Raw genomic sequence first — 24,903 nt, forward strand, 5'->3', positions numbered from 1 at the left:
CTTGCTCTAATGCTTGATACCACTGATACCTCACACCCCTTCTTGAAACCTCTTTCTCCTGTCTTCCAATATAGCTCTGCTGGCTTTCCTCCATGACTAACCCACAGTCTTCTTGTGGAGTCTTTTCTTCCCCCTACTCCTTAAATGTGGTTTCCTTTGCTATCATAAGTATTCTACTCTTTTCATTCTATAAATTTCCTAGGGAGTATCATACTCGCACACTGTTTTAGTCACCAAGTACTATGGTAGTAGCTCAACTTTGACGGTTGTTTACTGGGGGCTTGCTATGTCCCAGGCATATTCAGTGATGAAGAAAACAGACATGATTCCTGATGGATCTTACAGATTCTACCTGCAGCCTAGGGATTTCTCATGACACCAGAACCATGGACATCTGCACCTTAACTTTCCATAGGTACCTTAAACTCAACATATCCCCAAACTGAACTCACTCTCATCTATCCATAATCTATTCATTTCTCCTTCTCTTAATATTCACCGGGTGCCATATAAAACATGCCTTAGGTGACCGCATGGCCTCAATTATTGGTCTATTATACTTTCCAAATCTCTAAAATTTGACTATTTTCCATCTCCACTGCCAGATAGCTAGTTTAGGGCTCACCTGAATTACTCACAGCCTACAACTAACTGTCTCTCCGCTTCCAATCTTCTCCATAACCCATTCTTCACAGTTAAAATCATCTTTCAAAAAGGCAAGTCTGATTATGTCGACCCTCCAAGTCTCCTCCTGCTTAAAATTCTTCAGGGGCTCCTTTTTTCCCTCAGTGTAAGCCCCAAACCCTTTAACAAGACTTTCAAGACACTGCTTGAAAAGGACCCTGCTCAGTACTCCAGCTTAGTATTTTAGTACTCCAACTTATAACTTATTCCAGCCAAAGAGAACTTCTCAGGTCCTAGAATACATACATGTTCTCTTTTATTTTCAGGCTTCTGTATACTTTATTCTCTTCACTCTCTCTTTGCCTGGTCCACAGTTCTATCTTTTGTAAGTGGAAGAGATCACTTCCCTGACCAACGAAGTTTGGGGTTAGATCTGTTCCTATGTGTTGCTACTATATTCTGTGTTAATCCCTATCATAGCACTCATCATTCTCTTAGAGAGTCTAAATATTTGTGAGGGCAGAGGCTGTATTTTACCTTGTTCACTCCTCTTTCTAGGGCCTGGCAAAAAGTATAAATTTTTCCAATGAATTTAAATGATTAAGTCTCAACTCGAAGAGGAAGGAAAAAAAGAAATTCATTTGAAACCTTTTTCAATGTTCTAATTTAATAGAAATAACCAAAACAATGTGGCTTTCAAACAAGGCTTTAAACTAATCTAATACAACTTCTACAACACATTCCAGAGCATTATAACAAGAAATATTTACAGGCAGCTAATGTATTAAATAACCATGAAAAGAAAACCTTGCTTTTATTACACACCAGCAAAAAACACAGGAACGAAACAATTAGAAACTGCAACCTTGTTTAAAAAAATTAAATATGATTATTTAGAGAATACAATACCACAGAAACAGCACTTTTTCGTTAAGAATCATATTCAGGGGTAGTTAACTATGTGCAAAAATAATAGTAGTTGTACTAGGAGTAATAATGATGATGATGAGGGGAGGAGACCAGTTGAAATACTGGAAGCAAGGAACTAGTAAGGCTGTGAATTTAACCCTTTCGTGTGTAGGTACATCTACATAGAAAATTAACAGGCTTTCAGATTGCACAATATTTTATAGGCTTACATACATGTTTCCCTATGATTTAAAACATAGTAAATGCCTACATTTTTCAGACCAGGAGCAGACATGCATTTCATTCTTAAGATTGAAATTTAGGCCACACTTGAAAGGGAATATTGCAGTGGCACTTAGAAAATCATTTCAGGGCCTTCCCACACACAAATTTGGTGAATTTAAAAGAACAGCATTTTTAATTTTCAAGATCACTTGCTAGAAAAGGGCTAAACTTAATTTTGTACATTTTTGTAGTTTGATTATGACAAATATATCCAAATTGACTTGTTTTTGAAGATAATTTTGTTTCTCAAATACAATAAAAAATATATAAAAGACCACAAAGGCAAACACAAGGAACTAAGATGGAAGAAATTCTATACGTGCATTTTGACCAAGTAAAAGAAACCATTATATCCAAGAGTACACATTGAAATCTGAAATGTCTATGTAAACTGTGGCATATAAATTTTTTTTCTTAAAAAAGTACCTTCAATTTTTCACTCAAACACCTACTTTTAAAAAAATATGCAACTTTCCCCAATTTTTAAAATAAAATGCCACAATATATTGTCATTAGCTCCAGCATACATTTAAATTTCTTAATTTTTAAAAGATAGACTGGGCAATATGCATACAAACTTTCCTATAAAATCACCATCCAGGAGAGGATTATGACATGCTATTAGGCAACAGACTTAAAGCAGTGTTATTGCTTTATCAAGGGGGAGATAACTGTGAGAGAAATAAAAGAAAACATCCAGGTCTGGTAGACGATCAAACTGTGAGACACCTTGAAAACCTTGGATCACCTTTAGCAGACTACTAATAAAGATGGTATGAATTAAGAATTTGATTGTTTTAACTACGGGAGATGGAGTGGGTGGATTTTATAAAACTACTCAATGATCTAATGCTTGTTTGAGTTGCAAACAAACAGTGCTGTCTTCAACAAAAATGAGATTTTTATACTTCCTGTGTTGTATGTGAGTGGGAAAGGGTCTTAAAAGGCCAAGGGAGAGGGGGCCACAGCATCTATTCCCCTTTCGGATTCTAATAGACTGTTTAATAACATATGGTAGGCCACAATCCAAGGGCATAGTCAAAAGACCTAAATCTACTGGCTTATTAACACAAAATCACTAATAACTGCATGGCAGAATACCTGCTGAGGTAATTGATAAATCTACAATTTGCACACTATAAACCTTTTGCTTCTATTTAAAAGCATTATTTCTTTGGATAAACTAAAAAATCTCAAAAACTTACAACAGAAAGTGAGAATTAACTGATTTTAAAATGTATTTAAAATTCCCTTCCATGAGAAACAAAGTCAGACAGTACCTTATTGATTCCAAAAAGAATTACTTCAGCAGTGGATCCAATGCCTTATCACTTCTCTGTGGTAATGATTTGATGTTTCTATACAGAGCACAATCTACAATCCAACCATACTTTGGAACATGCACAGGCTTCACCTTGCAAAGCAATTCCTTCACTCAGTCAGCTGAGCCAAGTGCTAAAAAATACAAATGAAGGCCAGCAGAACAGACTGAGGAACACTTTGTTCTCAGTGTTCTGATGGGAGATGGAAACTGAAGTGTGGCAAAAACTTTGCAAGCTTTTAAGGAAACATTAACATCTCCAAATCTAAAACACTGTCTTTTAACAAAGAATATAAACGCAAGAGAGTATCAAAACAAACCGCCTGCAGGGAGTAAGAATCATTACTTATCTTTCTAAAACATAACAGAAAAACAAGTAAGCTATTTGAATATCAATTTAAGCTTTTATACTTTTTAACAGTTACATTAGACAGTGCTAAACAAATAAGCTTAGAAGCATGGTGATCATAGTGTAAGAGAAAAGCTTTAAGGAAATCTAAAGTGAACACCTTCATTTTAGTGATGATTTGTTGACAGCTATTAATTTAATGGTAACTCCTCAGCAGTATGAATTATCTTTTGTTAACAGAAATGGAGCCTATTAAATGTTGACAATAAAATAGCTTTTTAAGAACCAAGCTTAAATTAAAAGAAAGAAAAAAATCCCAAACCTCCATCTAACATGGAAATATTTCTAAGGGAACACATTATCTTTCAAGGCCCCAAATATCAAGAAATATTTATTTAAAATTTTGTTTTTCTCCCTGTTGGTAGAACCTATATATGACTTATTAGCTAAGAATCGTGGAAAGAATTCATATGAAGAACAGTTATAAAATATCAGAACTCAATAGCTTGACAAAATGAAGTTATACTGCTACTCATCACTTTTCCAAAACGTGCCGCCCTTAGGTATGTCTCCTGATCAGTTGAAATCATGTTGTGGGCAAGAGGGAAATGCACATACATAACAGCATTTTTAAACAATTTTCTCCCTCTTATAAGAAAACTCTTCTTATGAACTTGAAATTTGAGTAAAATGATAAAACAGTTTGGTATCGTTTTGAAGTTTGAAATTTAATTTTAATAAAAATGAAAGAGAAGTTAAAAGGAGGCCACAGAATGAAGGAAGTCAATAGCAATAATAAAACCAATACTGTTTAAGTACACCATCAGAGGGCCTGAATCATATTCATGTTTACCCCCACCACTTGTTAAAGAAAAGAAAAACAACCCAAAAGAACTTGTACAATAATTTCTTTAGAGCATTTTATTTGATTCAATATGCACTAAAAAATATTTACCTCTTAGACAATTATGTCAAATAATTTTTTTCTGAGTAGTCTACTGTCTGAACCACTTAAGCTGAATTTTAAAAAAGGCAAATGATTTGCCACAAATCTGCTGACGTCTGAAAAATATCTAATGGCAAGTCTTCTATTTTGGTCACTTTGTATTCTAACATGTCCATACAAAAGTAGGACTAAAATTTTTAATCCAACAAAAGAGAAGCCTGTACACAGTCTAGAACACACATCTTGGATCTGAGCATCACAAAAGAAGAGAAGAAAGAAAGAAAGTCAAGGTGGTTTATCTGCCTCAGGTGCTGAAATCAGGGTAGTAAAGGTGGGTTTACTCCAGTAACCATTCAAGTGGGGATTGGCTCATTTTCAGGATTTACTTACAGCTCTCTTCTAAGTCCTTTAAGCCCCCAGTCCATACAAATGTCCCACTTGGTGGACAGATGAGTAATCTAACCCCACCGGGTTTATTTCAATATTTTGATATTTTAATAATAAGCTGCTTCTGAAGATTTTCTGAGAAGTCTGTTCTCTATTAAAATAAGATAGAACCTCAAAATATGAATGTGAACATTAGAAATAGACAGCATATATTACAAATCCATTCTTGATAGGAACATTAGTAAGAATACACATTAGCTTAAAAAACAGGCTCAGCAAATGTTGCTGATCTGCCAGAAGTTTTAGTTCACTATTTACAAATAAGACAAAGTGAAATACAGAAAATTTTACACATTTGGTAGTTGACAGATTACTGTTTGCCAATAGTGGTCTATCAGAAAACTGATATGAAGGAAGACTGGAGAAGAGCCAGTTGTCCCCTTCTCAATCAAATTTAAATGTACAGAAAACTAGATTAATTTTGAAACCAATATTCTGCCTTTGATGGGAATAACTATGATCAGATGATTTGACTGGGAAGTGCAATTCTGTGGAAGTGTTTTCTGGAAATGACTGCTGTAACTATATGATCTACTACTGAAAAGTTACCATATTTATTTCAGTAGACCATTAAAGTTGATTAAATGATGATCAATGGTCATGTTTCCTAGATTCTACATATGAATAGAAAATAAAACTACTGTTGAGTTCTTTAAACTGATATAAAAACTAAGGCCCAGTAGCATCAAAATGAGAAAAAATATAACGGCATGATTCAATGCATATCTGCATTTACATCAAAGTGGAATCTGAGTAACTTTGTTTTTAACTAGAAAACAAGCCAGTATGTATGTGTATGAAGGGGGAGGCATAAAAGTTGTTTTAATAAGTGTGCGCTCTAGTCCAAAGAGACAATCTATCAAGCGACATGACCCTCAACCATTTACTTGTACACCCAGTATCCTGCACCAATCAATACCACATGATCATCAACATCTGCCCATTCTAATATCAGAACCATCCTCTTTAATAACAGAAATCTTCATATCATTTCGCTTTTGCTTTTACTTATAAAGTTGCAAATAGAATTCTCTCCCCCTTTCTTGACAAGACACTGTTTTCTGTCCATTATTTCAATCTAATACTGTGTAAAAGCTATCAGCTTCTTCTTCAAGGAGGTGCCCACTGTAGGCAGGATATTCCAGCAACACTTAAATAAAAGTTTTTTTTCTTTTCTTTCTTTCTTTTTTTTTTAAACAATTGATTTAAGTTCATGTCATTTTACTTTATATGTACTGGTCTCTCATCTGACTTTAGGCGTTTTCTGCGGGGCTGTATAAAGTCTTCATCAGAGTCCTCAGTTACCTCACCATCATCCTCTTCCTGCTCAAACTCTGGCAAAGGTGCGAAGGTCCTGTCTGAGTAGATCTCTGTGAGTTTATCTTCAAAGTACAATGCAACTGCTTTCCCTGCCTGAGCTACTTCTGAATCAGCCTGCAAGCAAAAGATAGGAATATTCACCTATTGGTAATGCATATTCCTTCACCAAGTTTGCATGGTCTGAAAAGCTTACCTTCAAATTAATCTCTTGTGTTTCTGCATAAACTTGAACAACTTTCATCATCTAAAAAGGATACCAGAGTCAAAAAAAAAAAAGGGAAATTATAATCCTTTCTAAAGTTATGAGACTGCATAGGATTGGCGACGAAAGTCAGCCATACTAGGGAGAACAAATTGCTATGACCAGATTAAGTGCTTCTTAAAATTCTAAAGAACACGGAACCACTTTCTTACAAAGTTCTGTAACTAAAGCTACTATAAAACCTCAATAATTGCCTCAAATTCTGATTAGTGAAGTCAATCTGAATAGGAGTTGGTCTAAATGTATCAATCTACTTAAGAGAAAAACATCTGTGAAACAAATACAAAATACTGCTTTTAAAAAACTGCCAAACCTTCAACAAACCACGTAAACAGAATTTTATCTATATGGTAATTTGTTAATCATAAATTATTTAACTATTACTAAAGCAGATAAAATGGGTCTTCTTCCTGGCAAATTTTAGTTCATGAAAGTGTATTTATTTGAAAATAATCTAACTGGATTAGAAAATAAGACAAAAAACTTGGGACTGTACTAACTTCAAATGGGAAGTTTTACTGTATTTCTCTGTGTGGCACATTACTGTAAAGGTGACTAGAATTTTCACCCAATAAAGATTTTTTTTTCAATTTTAAAAAGTCACCTAGATCCTTCCAGAGACAGCTATAAGTACACGTGAAATGATTCGATGTGATTTTATTTTAGTACTAGTCACATGGCACCCAAATTTCATCAGCATAATGAAGAGATTTTAGTATTAATCTTCTCAGAGATTTTGTGGATTCTCATCCAATTCCATTTTTTTTTCCTATAATAATCAAAACCTTCCTTAACAATAAGAGACTTGACTTTTCCCAAAGATACAAAAATAATTTCCTTGATGGGGGCATACATCACATTTCTTCTCAAGGTGTGGATAGCTCATCCTTATCCTCAAAACAATATATAACCAAAGTTAATGAAAGTCACACTGCTGAGATCAGAAAACTCGCCATTATTTGCTCTGGGCTGCCATTCAAGATGAGCTACCAGAGACTAGTTTATGATCTGAAGGCTCTACATTTATATAGTCCATAATAAAAGCCAGCAGTGCAAATGCCCTGCCTAAATGTACCCAAAATATAGGCTGCTTATAATCAGTACCCACAAAATACACTTAACAATAGACTATTTTCTACAGTTATCTCAACCCTTAACTTGTTGAGGAAGGGATATTCAATAATATTCCTAATTTATTATATTTAAGTATATATAGTTCAGATTATACACAGTAAATTTTCTTCTTTGGAGCTGTAGATGCAATCAAATTTTACTTTTAATAGAACTGAAGCAGAAAAAATATTTGAAATCTAATTAGAAAAATCTCTTGGCAGGAAAAACAAAACCCAAAAAACAAAAGAAGCAAGCAAACAAAAACTAATAATCCAAGACATTATAGTTTGGAAGTTAACATACTTCATTAAACCTTTCACAGTTCTTGAAGATCAAACGAACATCAGCCACAAAGTCATCTGGGATTTGGTAGTGTTGGGAATGTTTTTTCTGAAGCTTCTTTTTCACGGTGGATAAATCCATTGGTTTCTTTATAATTTTATAGTAGTTTGGTATCTAAAGAAACAAATAAATAAGGATGGATAAGGATTCTCCAAAAATGACAAACTGTTTAACTTGAAAATGCATAGCATATTAATTTTAGAAAAAAAGTGTTGATTATTGAGCCAGCTGCTTGCAAATTCTGGGTACAGTGAATGGTACTTTAAATCTTATGCTCCAATCATATCATGAAAATCAAATCATATTCACAATATGTGGCAGTCTCCATGGTTAGTGAAGGCCCCAAAGTTCTATCTTTAATAAGCAGATTTGGGAAAAAAAGCAATTAGCACGGGTAGCCAACCACCATTGTTAAAGACATATGTGGCTCATCAGAATTTTTTGATTTTTTTTGGAAAGAAAGGAAAAGAATGAATACAAAATGTATTATTAGAATATGCTATCTCTCAGAGGATATAATTTTCTATCACAAAGAACTCTAGACATAGCAACAGAGGGAGAAAGACTGTAAATAACATAGGAAATATTTTTATTAATCATTTAGTGATCACGCTGGGGGGAGTTCTGGCCCCCATTCTTGGCCAAAAATTTGTATCCTTAGGAAATCACTGAACATAGAGAAGCTATTTATTTATTTGAGTTCGAAGTTTTATTTTATTTTTTTGTATTTTTAATCTATTATTTTTTTGAGGTAACATTGGTTTCTAACACTATATAAATTTCAGGTGTACATGAGAAGCAATTTAAATAGTTCATGAAAAGAAACTATCTGAAAGTCATTTTCTAAAGTCCCTGAACTTGAAGACCAGACAGACTTCCTATCAGATGATTACTATTTAACATCTTCCTTGTGTGCAGACTTTTTGTTCTTTAAAATTCATTTCTGAGCCTACCCAGTAAACAAGGCTAGTTTATATTCTAAAACAGGCCTACTCACAGGCATGGTATTCAATAATATCTTAATTCAACAATTGGTGGTGAACAAATAAAATGTGCGTAGCACATTCTAATCCCACTTACCAGGCACTGAGCACCCCTGGTATTCCTTTTACTATGGGATTTCAGAGCCTTTAACTGCAAAATTTCCCCACAGTCTTTTCTTAATCTTGACTGTTCATAAAAGAGGGCTTAAGAAGGCAGAGTCAGTGTGCAAGATTCAATTTTACACTTTTATTCAAATTAATACTTACATAGCGATTGTTTTCTCCCCAAGGTACAAGCCTAGAATCATAGAACTGGAATCTTAAAAATAATTTAGTCAAATACTCCCACTGTACAATTAAAAAAAAATACAGGCAGAAAATTATGTCATTTTCCTCAAAGTTATAAAGCTGATTAATGGTAGAACTAAGAGGAGAAGTGTTCTGACTCCTAGTTCAAGATTCTTTCCATTATACCATGTATCCCTTATGTCCGTCTTAAAAGAGGACATGGAAATTAAATTCATTAAGTTTTCATCACAGCAACAAAATCTTTAAAAACAGACTGCAATTTTAACAGGTGGATCTCATATCCATTTAGCCCTAAGAAAATTCCCGATTACTAAGAAGTACTTATGACATTATCAGGCACCACGCTAAAACATTTTACAAAGCTTACATATATAATCCTCAGAATAACCCAATAAGGAAAGAAATAGTATTAGAAAAGAAAACTGGCACCTTGGAGAGGTTGAGGAGATTATTCAAGAAGCCTGAGTTTTAATTCAAGTGGTCTAAGGCCAGAGCCCACAGTCTCAAACATTACAACTAAACGTCAGCAGGGAGGTACTACAGTAAATGACTCACCGAGGCAGGAACCGGCTCCTGGAATTCAATACTTAATTCATGGCAATAGAGGTAAAGCAGAAGACGTTCACATTTCTGGCCCAAGAAAAGAAAGGAAAACCCATGAAATGTTTTTCTCCTAATAAGGTATTCTTGAGAAGGAGAACTTTGCCACTACAAAGTATTATTACAACAAATTGAACATAAGCCTCCTACATACTAGCTATCCACTTAAATACATACACCCAAAGAAAACTGCCTTGTTTCCCATTTCGTTTTGAGACTATCTTCTGTTCTACTTCAAATAAACTTATCAAAAGTAGAGCCTTTGTTCTTATCTGATAACTAAAGTAATTTATCTACTATTAATTCTTAGCTATTTATACAAATGGAAAGGGGTCATAAAAGCAACATACAATATTTTGTGCAGAAATTTACAGATTACCTGGTAATCTATAAATTACTGCTGTTGCTATTCATTGCAATTCTCTGAGGCAAGCACAACATACATTGTTTTTTCTTTTCTTGAAACGATTCCACTCAGCTTCAAAATTAATAAAAACTGCATCTTCTCAATCCAATTCTAGAATTTTTTTACACAATCAGAAGTAAATTGAAATGCATTTTACATTTATAGTTTTCATTTGCTTAAACTTAATGTAAGTTTGTATACTCTAAACACATTCTTTCTCTTCATAGATAGTGGAGGAGAGATTTTGCGAGTATAAACATCAGATTAGAGCCAAACATAACTGTAATGACCACAGAACTATGGGAACGACATTTTGTCTCTAGAGACTAGCCTACAGACCAGGTCAGCAGAAACGTGAGCCAAGTGAGGAGAGGATTTTGGATTTCATTTTTAATATGATGGGAAGCTATTAGAGGATTTTAAGCAAGAAAGTGATATACTTGTTTACATTTTGAAAAAGAACATTATGTACAGTTAAGAAAATGGACTGTAAGGGGGCAAGAGTAGAACCATGGAGTCCAGCAAGCAGATTATTCTAACAGTGCAGATGAAAACTATGACGGCTGTCTCAGAAGATAACGGTGAGGGGAAGTAAGAAAATATTATAGTAGTCATTCCTGATTCTTTTATTTCTAATAGATTTCCGGCTTGAGGAACAGAGATGAATGGCAGTAACATTTAATGATAGGAAATATCAGGGAAGGAGAACAGTTTTTTATATTGTTATCTGCTTGTTTATTGCTTTTGCTTTTTGAAGGAGAGGATTAGAAACCAAGACTTTGGTTGGGATGTGTTAAGTATGAGGAAGCTGGATAAAACAGTTGAACTGAAGGCTAGAGATAAGATTTCAGAAGCCATCAACATACCATCAGATAATGAGGTTAAAAATGAAAATTTATCAGCTTATATGTATACTACAATTGAAAAAAAAATAAGATGCATAGCCAGACAACTACAGAATCTCTAACAATAAATCAACTTAGTTGACACTTACCCTTTGGTCCACGGGGCTTAACCCCTGTGCAGTTTTCCCCTTCTTACTATGCTGTAAATTATCACAATCATATTCAACTTCCGGTTTCCCAATATCTCTGCAAAATGTGCATATCCAGTCCCCACTAAACAGGGAAACAGGCAATTAGTCCACGTAATTATATAACAAAGCCTGCTCCAGGGAAGCTAGTTCCCTAGAAGCAAGTCTCCAGTTTGTTTGTTTCCTTTCCTTTCCACTTTCTTGGGGGAAGGGAGGTTCTATATTCTTGCCAAATTTCATAAAGTGAAGTTGCGTGAGAAAAGCTTTCCAAAAATTTTCCCAGTCATTCTTCAATTGATTAACCTTCTGTAAAGCATTATAAAACCAGTATCTCTGCATTCAAAAGAGGTTTCTTCATAGCACAAAGTTAATTATCAGTATTTGCAGCATAAGACTAATTCTCAGACCCCAGTATTACCATCACAACGTCCTCATATTCATGAATAAGAAAAGAGTACAAGATATAGACTTCCTCAGCTATCTTGTATAGTTTTGGCTTGTACTAAAGATGCCAAAGATAAAACAATGTTTTTTTCATGGCCAGTCAAAAGCCTAGAATACATACACATGCACATACACACCTGCAAATGCAAGCACATGCACACATACTTATCTTTTAAATCTGCTCAATCTATAGTTTATTTACATCAGGATTTCTATCAAACCATAAACTCCAATAGGATTCATTCATATTCATTCTTCCCCGTTCCTCCCCCACCATATATAAATTCTAAGTCTAGGGATTACACTATCTGTATCAAGTTTCAATTCCTTCCAAAGCATCTGCCTTTGAAAGAAAGCATTCAGTGGCAAAATTCTAACGTTCCAGCTGATGTTACTATCCAAAGAGAAAAAAATACGAAAAGTCTTAACTTCAAGACCAAAATGCCAATGCTTTGCTTTTCTAAAAGAGAAAAGAAAAAGAAGGCCCTTATTACATCTCTGACAAATGACTATACCTACTAAGATTTAGGTAAGAATGACAATTCTTTAGAAAAATATTCTGGCCACTTTTCTAATCCAAAACATTGAATTTTTCAAAAAGGATATCATTCATTATTTAACTATAAAATCATTGCTTTCTCAGGAATCTGAGAGGAAACACATGAGGCTTTTATCTATAGGCAGAAAGAAGTTAGGTTTTCCTAAGAAGACTGGTTTAATTTCACTAAAAAAAAAAGGGGGGGTGGGGTAAAGGTTGCAGAAAGGGGAAGGCTGAAAGAAAAAGTATACCTACTATTTTATGGTCTCTGAAATCAATTGGAGATGAATTGCATGAACATAAAATGTTAAATGGAAGGGAAGGAAAAGAGCTCTTCTACTCCAAACTCTACAATTATAGATGTAGAAACTAATCCCTGAAAATCAATGACGTGCCCAAGCTAATTAAGTTAGTTCACCACAGAATTACTACCAGACTGCAGGTTTCATAACCCAGCCTAGCGCATCTGTTCCACTGTATTAGCTGGTATCATCAGCTTGCCCTGGGTGCTCATCAATGAATGCTTTAATGCTTGAAACCAGAATTGGCTGCCATGGGATCAAACAGTCTGAAGATAATGTTCATATCTTCCCCCAATCTTTCTTTATCTTTACCCCCAAGTTTTTCTCTTCTAAATAAGGAATTCAGTAACTGCCCATTCCAAAATTGATGACTAAAAGACAATCCAACCGCATGATGGAAGAAAAAGTCTGAGAAATCTGCATACAGTGCTTTGGGCAGGCACTACCAATTAACTGCTCCCAGTGGTCAAGAGGAAGCTATTCCTAAAAATACTCAAGACACTGAAAGTGTTCTTATGAAGTACTTGGTTTTTTTACTTAAAATGACTTCTGAGAGCTTTCAAACATTAGGAAAGTAAGTTTTGGCTAATATCAAATAGAGTTGGCTCAAAATAAATAGTATTCACAAATAAAATCACTATTGTAGACTCTATTAAGATTGATGGAAAAGATAAAAAATTCAGCTTCAAGAGGAAATCAACTAAGTTTCTCCAACACCCCAGACCCTTGCCTCTCATAATTTAGAGTTTTATCTAATTAGCTTACACTAAGTATAAACTGAAGGCTAGGAAACAGCCTATCTTTATTTTACCATTAACACACCCCTTAGATCTTGGACATTTTATTGTTCAGCTGTTATTTTCTCTAGAAGCTAAGACCAGAGGAATAATAGGCTCCCTGTTTAATAGAAATACTGTGGATTGGTTAAGAAAGCCAGATGCCCTGAATAACTTTGTTATTTTTTTAGCTTACAAAAACAAACAACAAAATAAATCAATTATTTCACTGGTACCTTGGAAAGCTAAGAAGTGTTGGAACATGACAAGTTAGGTGAAAGACCTTTGGACATTTTTCACAGCACAAGAGATCCCCTCCATTCTGGCAGACAGCACACCAGTCTTCATTTGGATCATCATCTTTGCTGTTGCCATCTCCTCCAATCCTTGCCGACCTGTGCATGAGGCTTCGAATTGGGGACTTTCCATTAACAAGGCTGCTGAGCCCTGATTGTTTGCAGCTTTCATTAGTATCTGTAGGCTCAGTTTTCACATGGTTTTCCAGGCTTGCTAATGCATCCAACTCACTCTCTAGATGCAGGTTGGTTGAGAGAGGTGGCGTCAAGCTACTCTCAGGACTGCTCAACTAAAACAAAACAAGAAGAAATTCTTGAAGAATCATTTAATCCTTATTATACACAGTGTGTATGTGTGTGTATATTTAAAAGCTATGTCAACATGTACACAGATATACTGACATAAAATTATTTTGGAAATTATATTAGTGACATAAAGGAATGAAAATAACCCCAAAATTATTTAGGCATGTTAATTTATGATTTTAGGGAGCAGTCTAATACTGGTCTACTTGGATAATAAGGAAATTAATTAAACCAATAAGGACACCGACAAGCAAGTGAGTAAAGGGTTACACTCTTCCCACAGAGAGCTGAGTATGGTACACTATTTTTCACTCAAGAATCTGTTGCATAGCTTTTGAGAGGTATTCTGAAATATTCTTCTGCCCACTTATCATTCTACTAATGTAGGAAGATTGTGACAATGTAAAAGAAATCTTTCACCACCCTTTTGCAACCAGTTTTTTGGGGGTATTTTCTAAACTAAATCCTGGATGAAAAGGTGACAGACACTGCTCCAAACCCAAGACTAAATCTGTTGCTTTCTAAATCTACATATACTATGCTGAATATACTAATATTCTGAGCTAAAATTTCTATGTGCCAACCATGTAGAAAATGAGACATAAACCTGGGCAGGAAGGAAAAACCAAGATCAAAATTTCTAAACAAAGACGGACATGGGCTTTCCTTCATTCTATATTATAAAGTTTATAAAATGGTCCATCCGAGTAATTGTAAAATGGTTAATAACTCATAAGCCAAAGGCAATCTTCCCATCACAAAACTCTTTAAACTTCTTTCATGAGGGCAATCTTAATCCTGAGCTCACAGGTCTAGAAAATCAGCCATGGATCTTTGTGGCCCGAGACTCAATGTGACTACTAAAACGATTAATAAATTCAGAGCAAGATAGAACCCAACTTAGAATCATGGCAAAAATATTCACCAATTACAAACTAAAAGATAATTTGAAATGAGTCCTTAATAAAATTAAGTCTTTCCTGATTAATAACAGCTAATTTTTGGACATAAAAGTTGAGCTAGGAAAAGAGATATCTGGATGTACCAGGCATAAAAATTCAAAAATAAATAAATGTCCTTAGAACCACAATTCAGCCTCATATACTCAGAGATGAAAGAATCAGTGACGTAACCTCCTTAAATCCCTGACAGACACCAGCAGAAGCTTACCATGCAGGCACTCCTCCTGCCATCCTCTGTCTTTTCTTGCTTCACAGCTCCTGAAAAGCTACATATTTCATCTTCAGTCCCAGGTTCTTGCTTGACCTTGACTTGATCAGACTTGAAACTAAGACTTGTCTTCTCAGCAGTTCTTCCTGATGACCCACAGCTAATAAAAATACAACAAATAAAGATCATATATGTTTGTATGGTGTACATAAAAACAATTATATGAAAAGTAACATTCATTAAAGTGAAAACAATAGACAATTTATTAACTTTACAAAAGATAAGGACACTTCATAACGCAGTTAAGAGGAATGTGGTATAAACTTAAATTCAAATTCTTTAAAAGTATAGATTAAACTTTCTGAAGACCCTAAAAACATACTGTACGGTGTGAGGTACTTTACACTACATAATTTAAGGAGTCTAGTAAACCATCATTTTCCCAGGCCAGTACTATAGAATGTCAGCGATGGCTTCTCTCTATAAAAGTAGTTTCAATTTTTCTCTACCCACAAACATCTGAAAAAAAAACGACAGCAATAATCATGGTTCATGAAGCCTCCTCAAAGGAATCACTATTTCAGCTTTTGAGGGCAGGGGATTGGGAGAAGGGATCATGAGTAGCAAACAACCTAGAACGTCCTTATTTGAATCACTGTATTGATAGGCTAAGGTGACAGGTACATGACTAATCGGTTCTATCTAGACCACAAAGCAAAACCACTGGCAAGAGAAGTGAATAACTGTAAGACTGTACTGTTACTGAAAATGAACAACCTTTTTCACTCAATTTGTACTTTTCTCCTAAAAGTACTGATTATTTAAAGTATAATTAAAGTCAAGCAAGCATTTAATAGGACCAGTCTTCAAATTGCATACATACATATATACACAAAAAACATTCATATATCTTAAATAAAATCTTTCTTGCATTGTACTAAATTATTCAAACTAAGTAAAAATTTGTCAACATTTATTGTATTTTATCCTAACAAAACATGCGTTCTCTCTCTCTCTCTCTCTTACTATTTCTTAGCTCTGTCCACCAAAAAGCTGTAAGAAACAATGAACAACTCAGTAGCAACAAGTGCCCCTAGTACCCAGAAGATTGTCTCCAAGCACCATTTCCCCACTAAGATGACCAGAATTTCTGAGGGAAATGGCTGCTTCCAGGCCTGAGGCAGGAAATGTACAAGACAAAGCTGGAACATCATTCCATAACAGGAAACAAGTTTTCAAACACTACTGGGGTTATAACAAAAAGACTGAGGAGCCAATCTGAAAAAGCTCTGACAGGCCAAAGATGGAACAATTTAAGCATTAATAAAAATAACATCTATAATGGTTTAGAACATATAAAATATATTTAAGTATATGACTTCATAAGGTTAATAAAAAACCTCACTGGTCACTGTTGGAGGAGGGTGCTGGGAATCAACTCATTATTATGAAAAGAGGTAAATAAAGAGAAAGAAACAATTTATTGTGCCTTTCCTATAACCAAATAGTTGATGACAGAAAGTTTCTCTTCACAGAAATATTCTAAACTAACAAAAAAAAGGAATGATACAATAATTCAAGTATCATTTTTCAACCAGTAAATAAAATAACAGAGCTAGGCAATGATCATTAATGGTTGCTATCACAAAAACAAACAAAGAAAAGCAACAAGACAGCATGTGCCCCTGATGGAAGAACATACCACCACCAACCAAGTATTCTCCTCCAAACAAACCTAAATCTGATCAAACCTCCTGATCTAAATACCAATGTGGAGAAAAGACAATAGGTGGTGTATTTAAATGACATGATAGGGAAATGGAAAAAATTCTGCAGGAGAAGTAACACATTTCTTCAAAAAAACACATTGATTTTGACCTCAATATATCTATTGATGGCAATGTATAGAGCTTATTTGAATCTGGCATTAAAAAAACCCTTTATTTAAAAAAAGGCATTTATGGGAAAAATTAGGAAATATGAAAATAAACTGGATCTCTACTAATGTTAAAGAATTAGCTGTTAAATTTTTTTAGGTATAATAACGGTTCTGCGGTTATAAAATTTTTCAATCCTTACCTTTAGGTGACATATACTGAAATAGCTGCAACTGAAATGATAAGATGGCTGAGATTTGTTTTAAAATAATCCAGACCAAGGGGGAATGGGTGGGAGTACAGAAGAAATAGATTGGCCATAACTTGATAATTGTTGAAGCTAGTTGTTAAGCATATGGGAGTTCACTGTAATATTCTTTTTTAAATACATATTTGAAATTTTTCTTAATAAAAAGGCAGAAAAAAGGCGCTGTTAATAATGTAATACTCACCTGCCTCGACTGCCAGTACTAGAGGTACTAGGGGGTCTCACAGGTGTGTGAGAATTGGATAAACCTGAAAAATAATAAGTCAAAATGAATATCAATGCAGATAAGAACATTCAGAATTTTACCCATTAGTTTTATAGAATTCGAGATTATTTTAATGCAATTCAGCAGTTCTTGGAATCAGACCTAGTCTTAGTCTCAAAATCAGGGATGGTACGTGTAACTGTTGGCAGACATCAACTAGATTCTCTCAGCTGAGCCCAGACGCTATTCTCAGAATCCTCCTCAAAGAAACAGTACTCAATCAACGAAAACTACCAGATCAAAAGAAAGCTACTTGCTGTCCCACCCCAAGTCACCTGGTAAAATATCCTACTTAAATTTCTATTAATTATCCTGTTTTTCAGACGTTCTGGAATAATTACATTAAACCTCAACAATTATATGACTCAAAAGCTGTATGAATGATGCATCTCATGCAAAACCTATATTTAAATTTGAACTATTCTCACTCTAGAAATAACGAGATGATCTTTTTTAGTAAGAAAGAAATAACATTTAATTTACACCAGAAAAATATATTCCATAACCACTTCTGCACTGTTAATCTTTTTGGAGTTGCTTTAATCATTCATTCAGGGTAATAGGGTCAATAAAACAGCTGGGATTTTGGAAGAGATCTGTATCTCACTGACTTGATTAGTCACATTTTAATACTTTCCAACAAATTTAAGTTTTTGTTTTGAAATTACAATTTGAAAGTTCACTTGTCTTTCCTCAACTCTTTTTAAAAATTTTTTCAATTTTTCATTATTTTACAAAGTGTTTCAACCTTGGGCTGAAACCAAAGAACTCTTCAACTGACCATCTGTATCGTAAAACACAAGACACAGGGAGAAAATACATGTACAAATTCAGCAAAGAACATGAATACAGCTGAAGACTGGGGGAGGCATACATTAGAGTTCTGAACAGTGTACACCACAGATACACACTAATATTACTTCAGTTAGCTGAAGACTGTCAACAGTATTTGAAGAAAAATAATTAGAAAGAACAATCAGGAAAAAAAATATGGTCCATCACTGTGATGGTTACTTTTATGTGTTAATTTGGCTAGAATACAGTACCCAGTTGTTTGGCCAAACACCAGTCTAGATGTTGCTCTGAAGGTATTTTTTTAGAGGTGATTAATGTTTAAATCAGTAGATTGTGAGTAAAGCAGATCAACCTCCATAATGTGGGAGGGCCTCATCCAATCAGCTGAAGACCTTAAGAGAAAAGACTGAGGTCCCCAGAGGAAAAAGGAATTTTGCCTCTAGACTCAAGACTACAGTCAACTCTTCCCTGAGTCTCCAGCCTGCCGACCTGCCCTACAGATTTCAGACTTCCCAGCCCTAAGAATCACATGAGCCAATTCCTTAAAATCTCTCTCTCTACACACACACTGACACACACACATTCCTCCTATTGGTTCTGTTTTTCTGGAGAACTCTGACTAATACATATACTGAGAGAGACTTTTTTTAGAATAAGGAAAAGATAAAAGAAACGAGGCAGAACCTCAGTTGACTTTACCTGATGATCCTGGAGATAGGGCAGAGGGTCCTGGGGAGGGATTCATGGTGCTTGTAGGCTGTGGGGGTAGATGACTGCCTGAGATGTATCTACTTAGTAGATTATCTAAACTACTTGAACCAGCATCTTCCAACTAAAGAGAAAGAAAAGATAAATTTGCTTTGATTAAAGCAGAGAAGTTATTAATTTCATTAGTATAACTGCTTTTATGCTCACAGTTTACTAATAAACAGATTATCCTATATCAAACGGCTTAAATGTTGCTTTCTTAGGCTCCCCTGAGGACCCACATAGTATAAAGTTTATGTGAATAAAGTTATAATTAGTATTATTCAACAAATACCCAGCAGCTCAAGAAAAAAAAACCCAATAATCTGCTAAATCCTTCATGCTCTACTATGACGCTAGCTGACACACTCTGACACTTTTGCCTTTTCTCAAAGTTGATGCAGGACCCTGTTTTCCAGCATCCCTGTCCCCAGTCCATCCCTTTATTTCAACATACACAGTCCTGCCAGAATCATTCACCTAAATAGAAATTTAATCATCAATACCTAAACTTTAAAGCTTTGAAAAGTTTTCATATTCAACAGAAACCCCTTAGCCTGAGATACAATGTCCCTTATTACACACAAAAAAAGGGGCAGTCAGTAGGAGAACTGAATCCTTTTCTCACTTATAGGCATAAAGTTAAAGCCAGAGGATCTGGCACTATGACTTTGGGCTGGTTCCCAACTTGAACATCAGTTTCTTATCTTTAAAACATCCCACCTACAATGAAGAACAGTGATGAGGAAATGAGAAAGTGTTTATGTAAGAAATAGTAAACAGATACTCTTTAATTATGAAAATTACCCAAACTAAAATTTTACATTATTTCATATAAGAGACGGTCAAATTGTTCTTATTTAAATAATTCCTAATCTTGATGCTTATCTGCTTATACCCACACTTGTCCCTTTTAATCTCTCCTGCTAGAGACAAGATTACATTTTATGCAGATCTAGTTCTCATTCAAGACAGAAAACTGAACACATACATTCACTTCTTGCTCTCCTTTCCTCTCAAAGTTACAGATTTTCATGGCTATAAACAGGAAAGGATGGCAACAAAGTAGAAACTTTAGAGAAAACTACAGATATAAACCAAGGCAGAACCAAGAAGATAGGAAAATGACCAGAATAGAGTCGCTCACAACATATCAGAGGCAAGGGAGGACTCTTCTAAAAAGTAAATAGGTTCAACATCCATTTATGATAAAAACTCTCAACAAAGTGGTACAGATGGAATGTACCTCAACACAATAAAGGCCATACATGACAAGTCCACAGCTAACTCATTCTTAGTGGTAAAAAGTTGAAAGCTTTTCCTCTAAGATCAGGAACAAGACAAGGATGCCTCTCACTTCTACTCAACAAAGTATCGGAATTCCTAGCCAGAGCAGTTATGCAAGAAAAAGAAATAAAAGGTATCCAAACTGGAAAGGAAGAAGTAAAACTATCACTATTTTTGTTTTTGCTGGTAAAGATTCTCGCTGAGCTAACATCTGTTGCCACTCTTCCTCTTTTTTCCTCCCCAAAGCCCTAGTACATAGTTGTACATTCTAGTTGTAAGTCTTGTAGTTCTCCTATGGGAGACACCACCACAGCATGGCTACTGACAGATGAGTGGTGTGGTTCTGCGCCTGGGAACAGAACCCAGGCTGCTGAAGCAGAGCGCGCCAAACTTTAACCACTAGGCCATTAGAGTCAGCTTAAAATTGTGACCATTTGCAGATGACATGATATTATATATAGAAAACACTACAGACACCAATAAAAAACTGTTAGAATAAAAGAATTCAGTAAACCTGCAGGATACAAAATCAATATGCAAAAATCTGTTGTGTTTCTATATACTAACAAACTATGAGAAAGAGAAATTAAGAAAATTATCCCATTTACAATTTCATCAAAAAGAATAACATACCTAGGAATAAATTTAACCAAGGAGATGAAAGACCTATACACTAGAAACTATAAGACACCGATGAAAGAAATTGAAGACACAAATAAATGGAGAGATATTCCATGCTCATGAATTAGAAGAATTCACAGTTAAAATGTCTGTATTACCCAAAAATTCATTGATTACCGATTCAATGCAATCCCTATCAAAATTCTAATAGCATTTTTCACAGAAACAGAACAAACAATCCTAAAATTTATACAGAACCACAAAAGACTGTGAACAGCCAAAGCAATCTGAGAAAGAAAGCTGGAAGCATCATGCTCCCTGATTTCAAATTATATTACAAAACTATAGTAATCAAAACAGTATGGTATTGGTATAAAAAAAGACAAGTAGATCAATGAAACAGAACAGACAGTCCAGAAATAAACACACACATATTGGCTCCTTTCTCAATTAATTTAAGACAAAGGAGCCAAGAATACATAGTATGGAAAGCACAGTCTTCAATAAATGGTTTTTGGGAAAAGTGGACAGCCACAAGCAAAAGAATATAACTGGACCCCTCTTACACCGTAAACAAAAATTAATTCAAAACAAATTAAAGACTTGAATGTAAGACCTGAAACCACAAAATTCCTAGAAGAAAACATAGGCAGTAAGCTCCGTGACATTGGTCTTGGTGACTTTTTTGATCTGACTCCAAAAGCAAAAATAAACAAGTGGGACTACATCAAACTAAAAAGCTTCTGCACAGCAAATGAAACTATCAACAAAATAAAAAGGCAACCTATTGAATGGGAGAAAATATTTGCAAATTATATGTCTGATGGGGGTTAATATCTAAAATATATGAAGAACTCATACAAGTCAATAGCAAAAAAAAATAATCTGATTAAAAAATGAGCAGAGGATCTGAGTAGACATTTTTCCAAAGTAAGACATACAGAAGGCCAACAGGTACACAAAAAGGTGCTCAACATCACTAATCATCAAGGAAATACAAATCAAAATCACAAAGAGATTATCACCTCACACCTATTAGAATGGCTATCATTAAAAAGACAAGAAATAATAAGTGTTGGCGATGATGTGGAGAAAGGGGAATCCTTGGGCACCATTGGGGGGAATGTAAATTGCTGCAGCCACTATGGAAAACAGTATGGAGGTTCCTCAAAAAATTAAAAATATAACTACCATATGACCAGCAATTCCACTACTGGGTATGTATCCAAAGAAAACAAAAACACTAATTCAAAAAGAGACAGACATCCATATGTTAACTGCAGCATTATTTACAATAGCCAAAATATAAAAACAACCTGTGTCCATCAATGGATGAACGGACAAAGAAAATGTGGTGTACATAAATAAATATACATACATACATAAACACACAATGGAATATCATTCAGCCATAAAAAAGGAAAGAAACCTTGCCATTTGCAACAACATGGACAAATCTCGAGGGCATTATCCTAAGTGAAATAAGTCAGACAAAGACAGACAAATACTGTATGATCTCTCTTACATGTGGGATCTAAAAAGAAAAGAAAACAAAACAAAAAACCAAGCTCATAGATACAGAGAACCAGATCTCTGGTTGTCAGAGGCAGTGGGTGTAAGGTGGGCAAAATGGGCAAAGAGGGTCAAAAAGTACAAAATTCCAGTTATAAATCATGAGGAGGTAATGTACAGCATGGTGACTACAGTCATGTGTCACTTAACGACAGGGATACATTCCATCCCGAGATATGCATCACCAGGCCATTTCATCAATGGGTGAACATCAGGGATGTATGCACACAAACCTCTATGTAGAGCCCTACTATACATCTAGGCTTTTTGGTAGTAATCTTATGGGAGCACCGTCATATATGCAGTCTGTCGTTGACTCAAACGTCATTTTGCAGCATATGACCATATAGGTAATAATACTTTATTGCATATTTGAAAGTTGCTAAGAGAGTAAATCTTCAAAGTCCTCATCACAAGAAAAAAAAATTTTTTTTAATTTTTTTATAACTATGTATGGTGATGGATGTTAACCAGACTTATTGTGGTGATTTTGATATGTATACAAACATCGAATCACTATGTTCTACACCTGAAACTAGTATGTTACGTCAATTACACTTCAAAAAAACCAAAAAGGTAAACAGGCCTCTCTCAATAAGTCGTCTCCATTAAAGCCTTTAAAAAACCTCATGTTAAGAGATAGACAGTCTAGTCTCTGAAGGTGAGAGTAGGCTATAGGCTAGCTAGAGGAACAATTAAGGGCTATCAGTAGTTGTCCCTGTTCAGTGGTCACAGCTATTAGCCAAGGATTCACTTATAAGATGTAACTACAGGAGAATCCCTAGCTGCAACTAAAGTCAACTGGGAGATCTGTGAAGAGGGGTAGGCTCCTAATGTGGACAACAGATGGAAGCTAGGTTATATCTTACCTAAACATAAAGGAGGAAGAGGGATGATTCAAAACAGACATGAAAGTCCCATATTATCTACTTCCTCTCGCACTCCTTTTATACTCTCCCACCTGCAATTTTTGTCTCTGGCCAGAGAGACAACCTGAAAGCTAGAGGAGTAGACAGATTAGGAAGAGACAAACCAAAAGTACATAAGGGGCTTCCCTGATGCCATACATCCTCAACAACTAGCTGAAGCATTCACCTCCAGGTTTCACTAGACATGGATCAAGAGTCAAAATAAATAAAGCTACAAGTCTAACTGGAAAAATATTAATTCATTATTCATTAAACCATTGGTTTTTGAGCATCCTTGAGAAACTGCATGGATCATGTGTTATACAAATAATTTTCTGTGAATTAAAAGGAAAAAAGAATACAAAGAAATACAAATAATCAATGACCCTAAGAAAAGATAACCAACCACACAAATAAATGTAAATGAAATCAGCATTATTTTCACCTATCAGATGATAAAGATGGAAGAAAAGACTGATTAATTTAGCCTGTGTTGGGAACAGAGTATAGAAATGAGTATTCTATAACATTTAAATTTACATGGACTATCAGAAGCACCGTTTTCCCAAGAGTTCCTAATATCCAGTAGAGTAGAAGATAAATTATTAAGTATGCTATATATGGAAAATTGTTTACAAAGAATTTAATAAATCATTAGAACACTACTTCTATTAATTATAATCTAATCTGAACAGAACCTAATATTCATGTATCTATTAAAAAAATATTCAGATTTATCATATAACTGCCCCTAAGGTCAAAATTACTAACATGCATTATCACTATGTTGGAGATGGACAGTAGAGCAAAATAAAAACTAATTCAGGTTGAAAGAATTCTATTTAAATCAACTTCTACTCTGTACTAGATGGCTGTAATAATCAGCATTGAGGTATATCAACAAATATCCAAAATGCCTTTGTATTTGTGTCCTGTTTGCACTGCACAGCTATTGCTACCTTATCTGCTTCCTGTGAGGCCTCACCCGGGTTTCTTTTTACCATACCATGGAAACTTCAGGATAGGAGAAAAACTGAGGTGATGCTTCAAAAGATGATAGGTTTGCTTCCCTTTCTACTTTTGGTTCATCTGGTTAACTACTTCTCACTGTCGTTGTACTTTTGTGAAAACCACTTCTAACTGCTTTTTAAAGTAGGTGACAATAACTTATGTTGTGATGTGGAGAAACTGAAATCCTCATGCAGTGCCGGTGGAAATGTAAAATGGTACAGCCACTGTGGAAAATAGTTGGGCAGTTCTCAAACACTTAAACATACAATACAATTCTGCAATTCCACTCCTAGAAATTTATCAGAGACCTGATAATCTATCTTCATACAAAAACCTGTACATAAATGTTCACAGCAGCATTATTCCTAATAGCCAAAAGGTGGAAAGTCAAATGTCTATCAACCGATGAATGCATGAACAAATGTGGTATATGTATACAATAGAAGGTTCAGCCATAAAAAGGAATTAAGT

General features: G+C 34.8%; 1 protein-coding gene across 2 annotated transcripts in view; it reads right to left on the reverse strand.

The window, feature by feature from the left end:
- Window positions 1-1,270: 1,270 nt before the first annotated feature.
- Window positions 1,271-24,903, reverse strand: part of TRIM33 (tripartite motif containing 33) — a 115,869-nt gene continuing 92,236 nt past the window's right edge. The window contains exons 12-20 of one of the 2 annotated variants that reach the window (XM_014837130.3): window positions 18,986-19,118; window positions 17,411-17,474; window positions 15,082-15,241; window positions 13,546-13,895; window positions 11,211-11,334; window positions 9,766-9,840; window positions 7,880-8,032; window positions 6,395-6,445; window positions 1,271-6,315 (exon numbers count right to left, since the gene is read on the reverse strand). In XM_014837130.3, coding sequence (XP_014692616.2) covers window positions 6,103-6,315; window positions 6,395-6,445; window positions 7,880-8,032; window positions 9,766-9,840; window positions 11,211-11,334; window positions 13,546-13,895; window positions 15,082-15,241; window positions 17,411-17,474; window positions 18,986-19,118 — 1,323 coding nt within the window. In that variant the 3' untranslated portion in view covers window positions 1,271-6,102. The remainder of the gene's footprint in view (window positions 6,316-6,394; window positions 6,446-7,879; window positions 8,033-9,765; window positions 9,841-11,210; window positions 11,335-13,545; window positions 13,896-15,081; window positions 15,242-17,410; window positions 17,475-18,985; window positions 19,119-24,903) is intronic. The other variant, XM_044748876.2, reaches the window with a different exon arrangement.

Source organism: Equus asinus, chromosome 16, assembly GCF_041296235.1.
Source record: "Equus asinus isolate D_3611 breed Donkey chromosome 16, EquAss-T2T_v2, whole genome shotgun sequence".
Classification (NCBI taxonomy): Eukaryota; Metazoa; Chordata; class Mammalia; order Perissodactyla; family Equidae; genus Equus; species Equus asinus.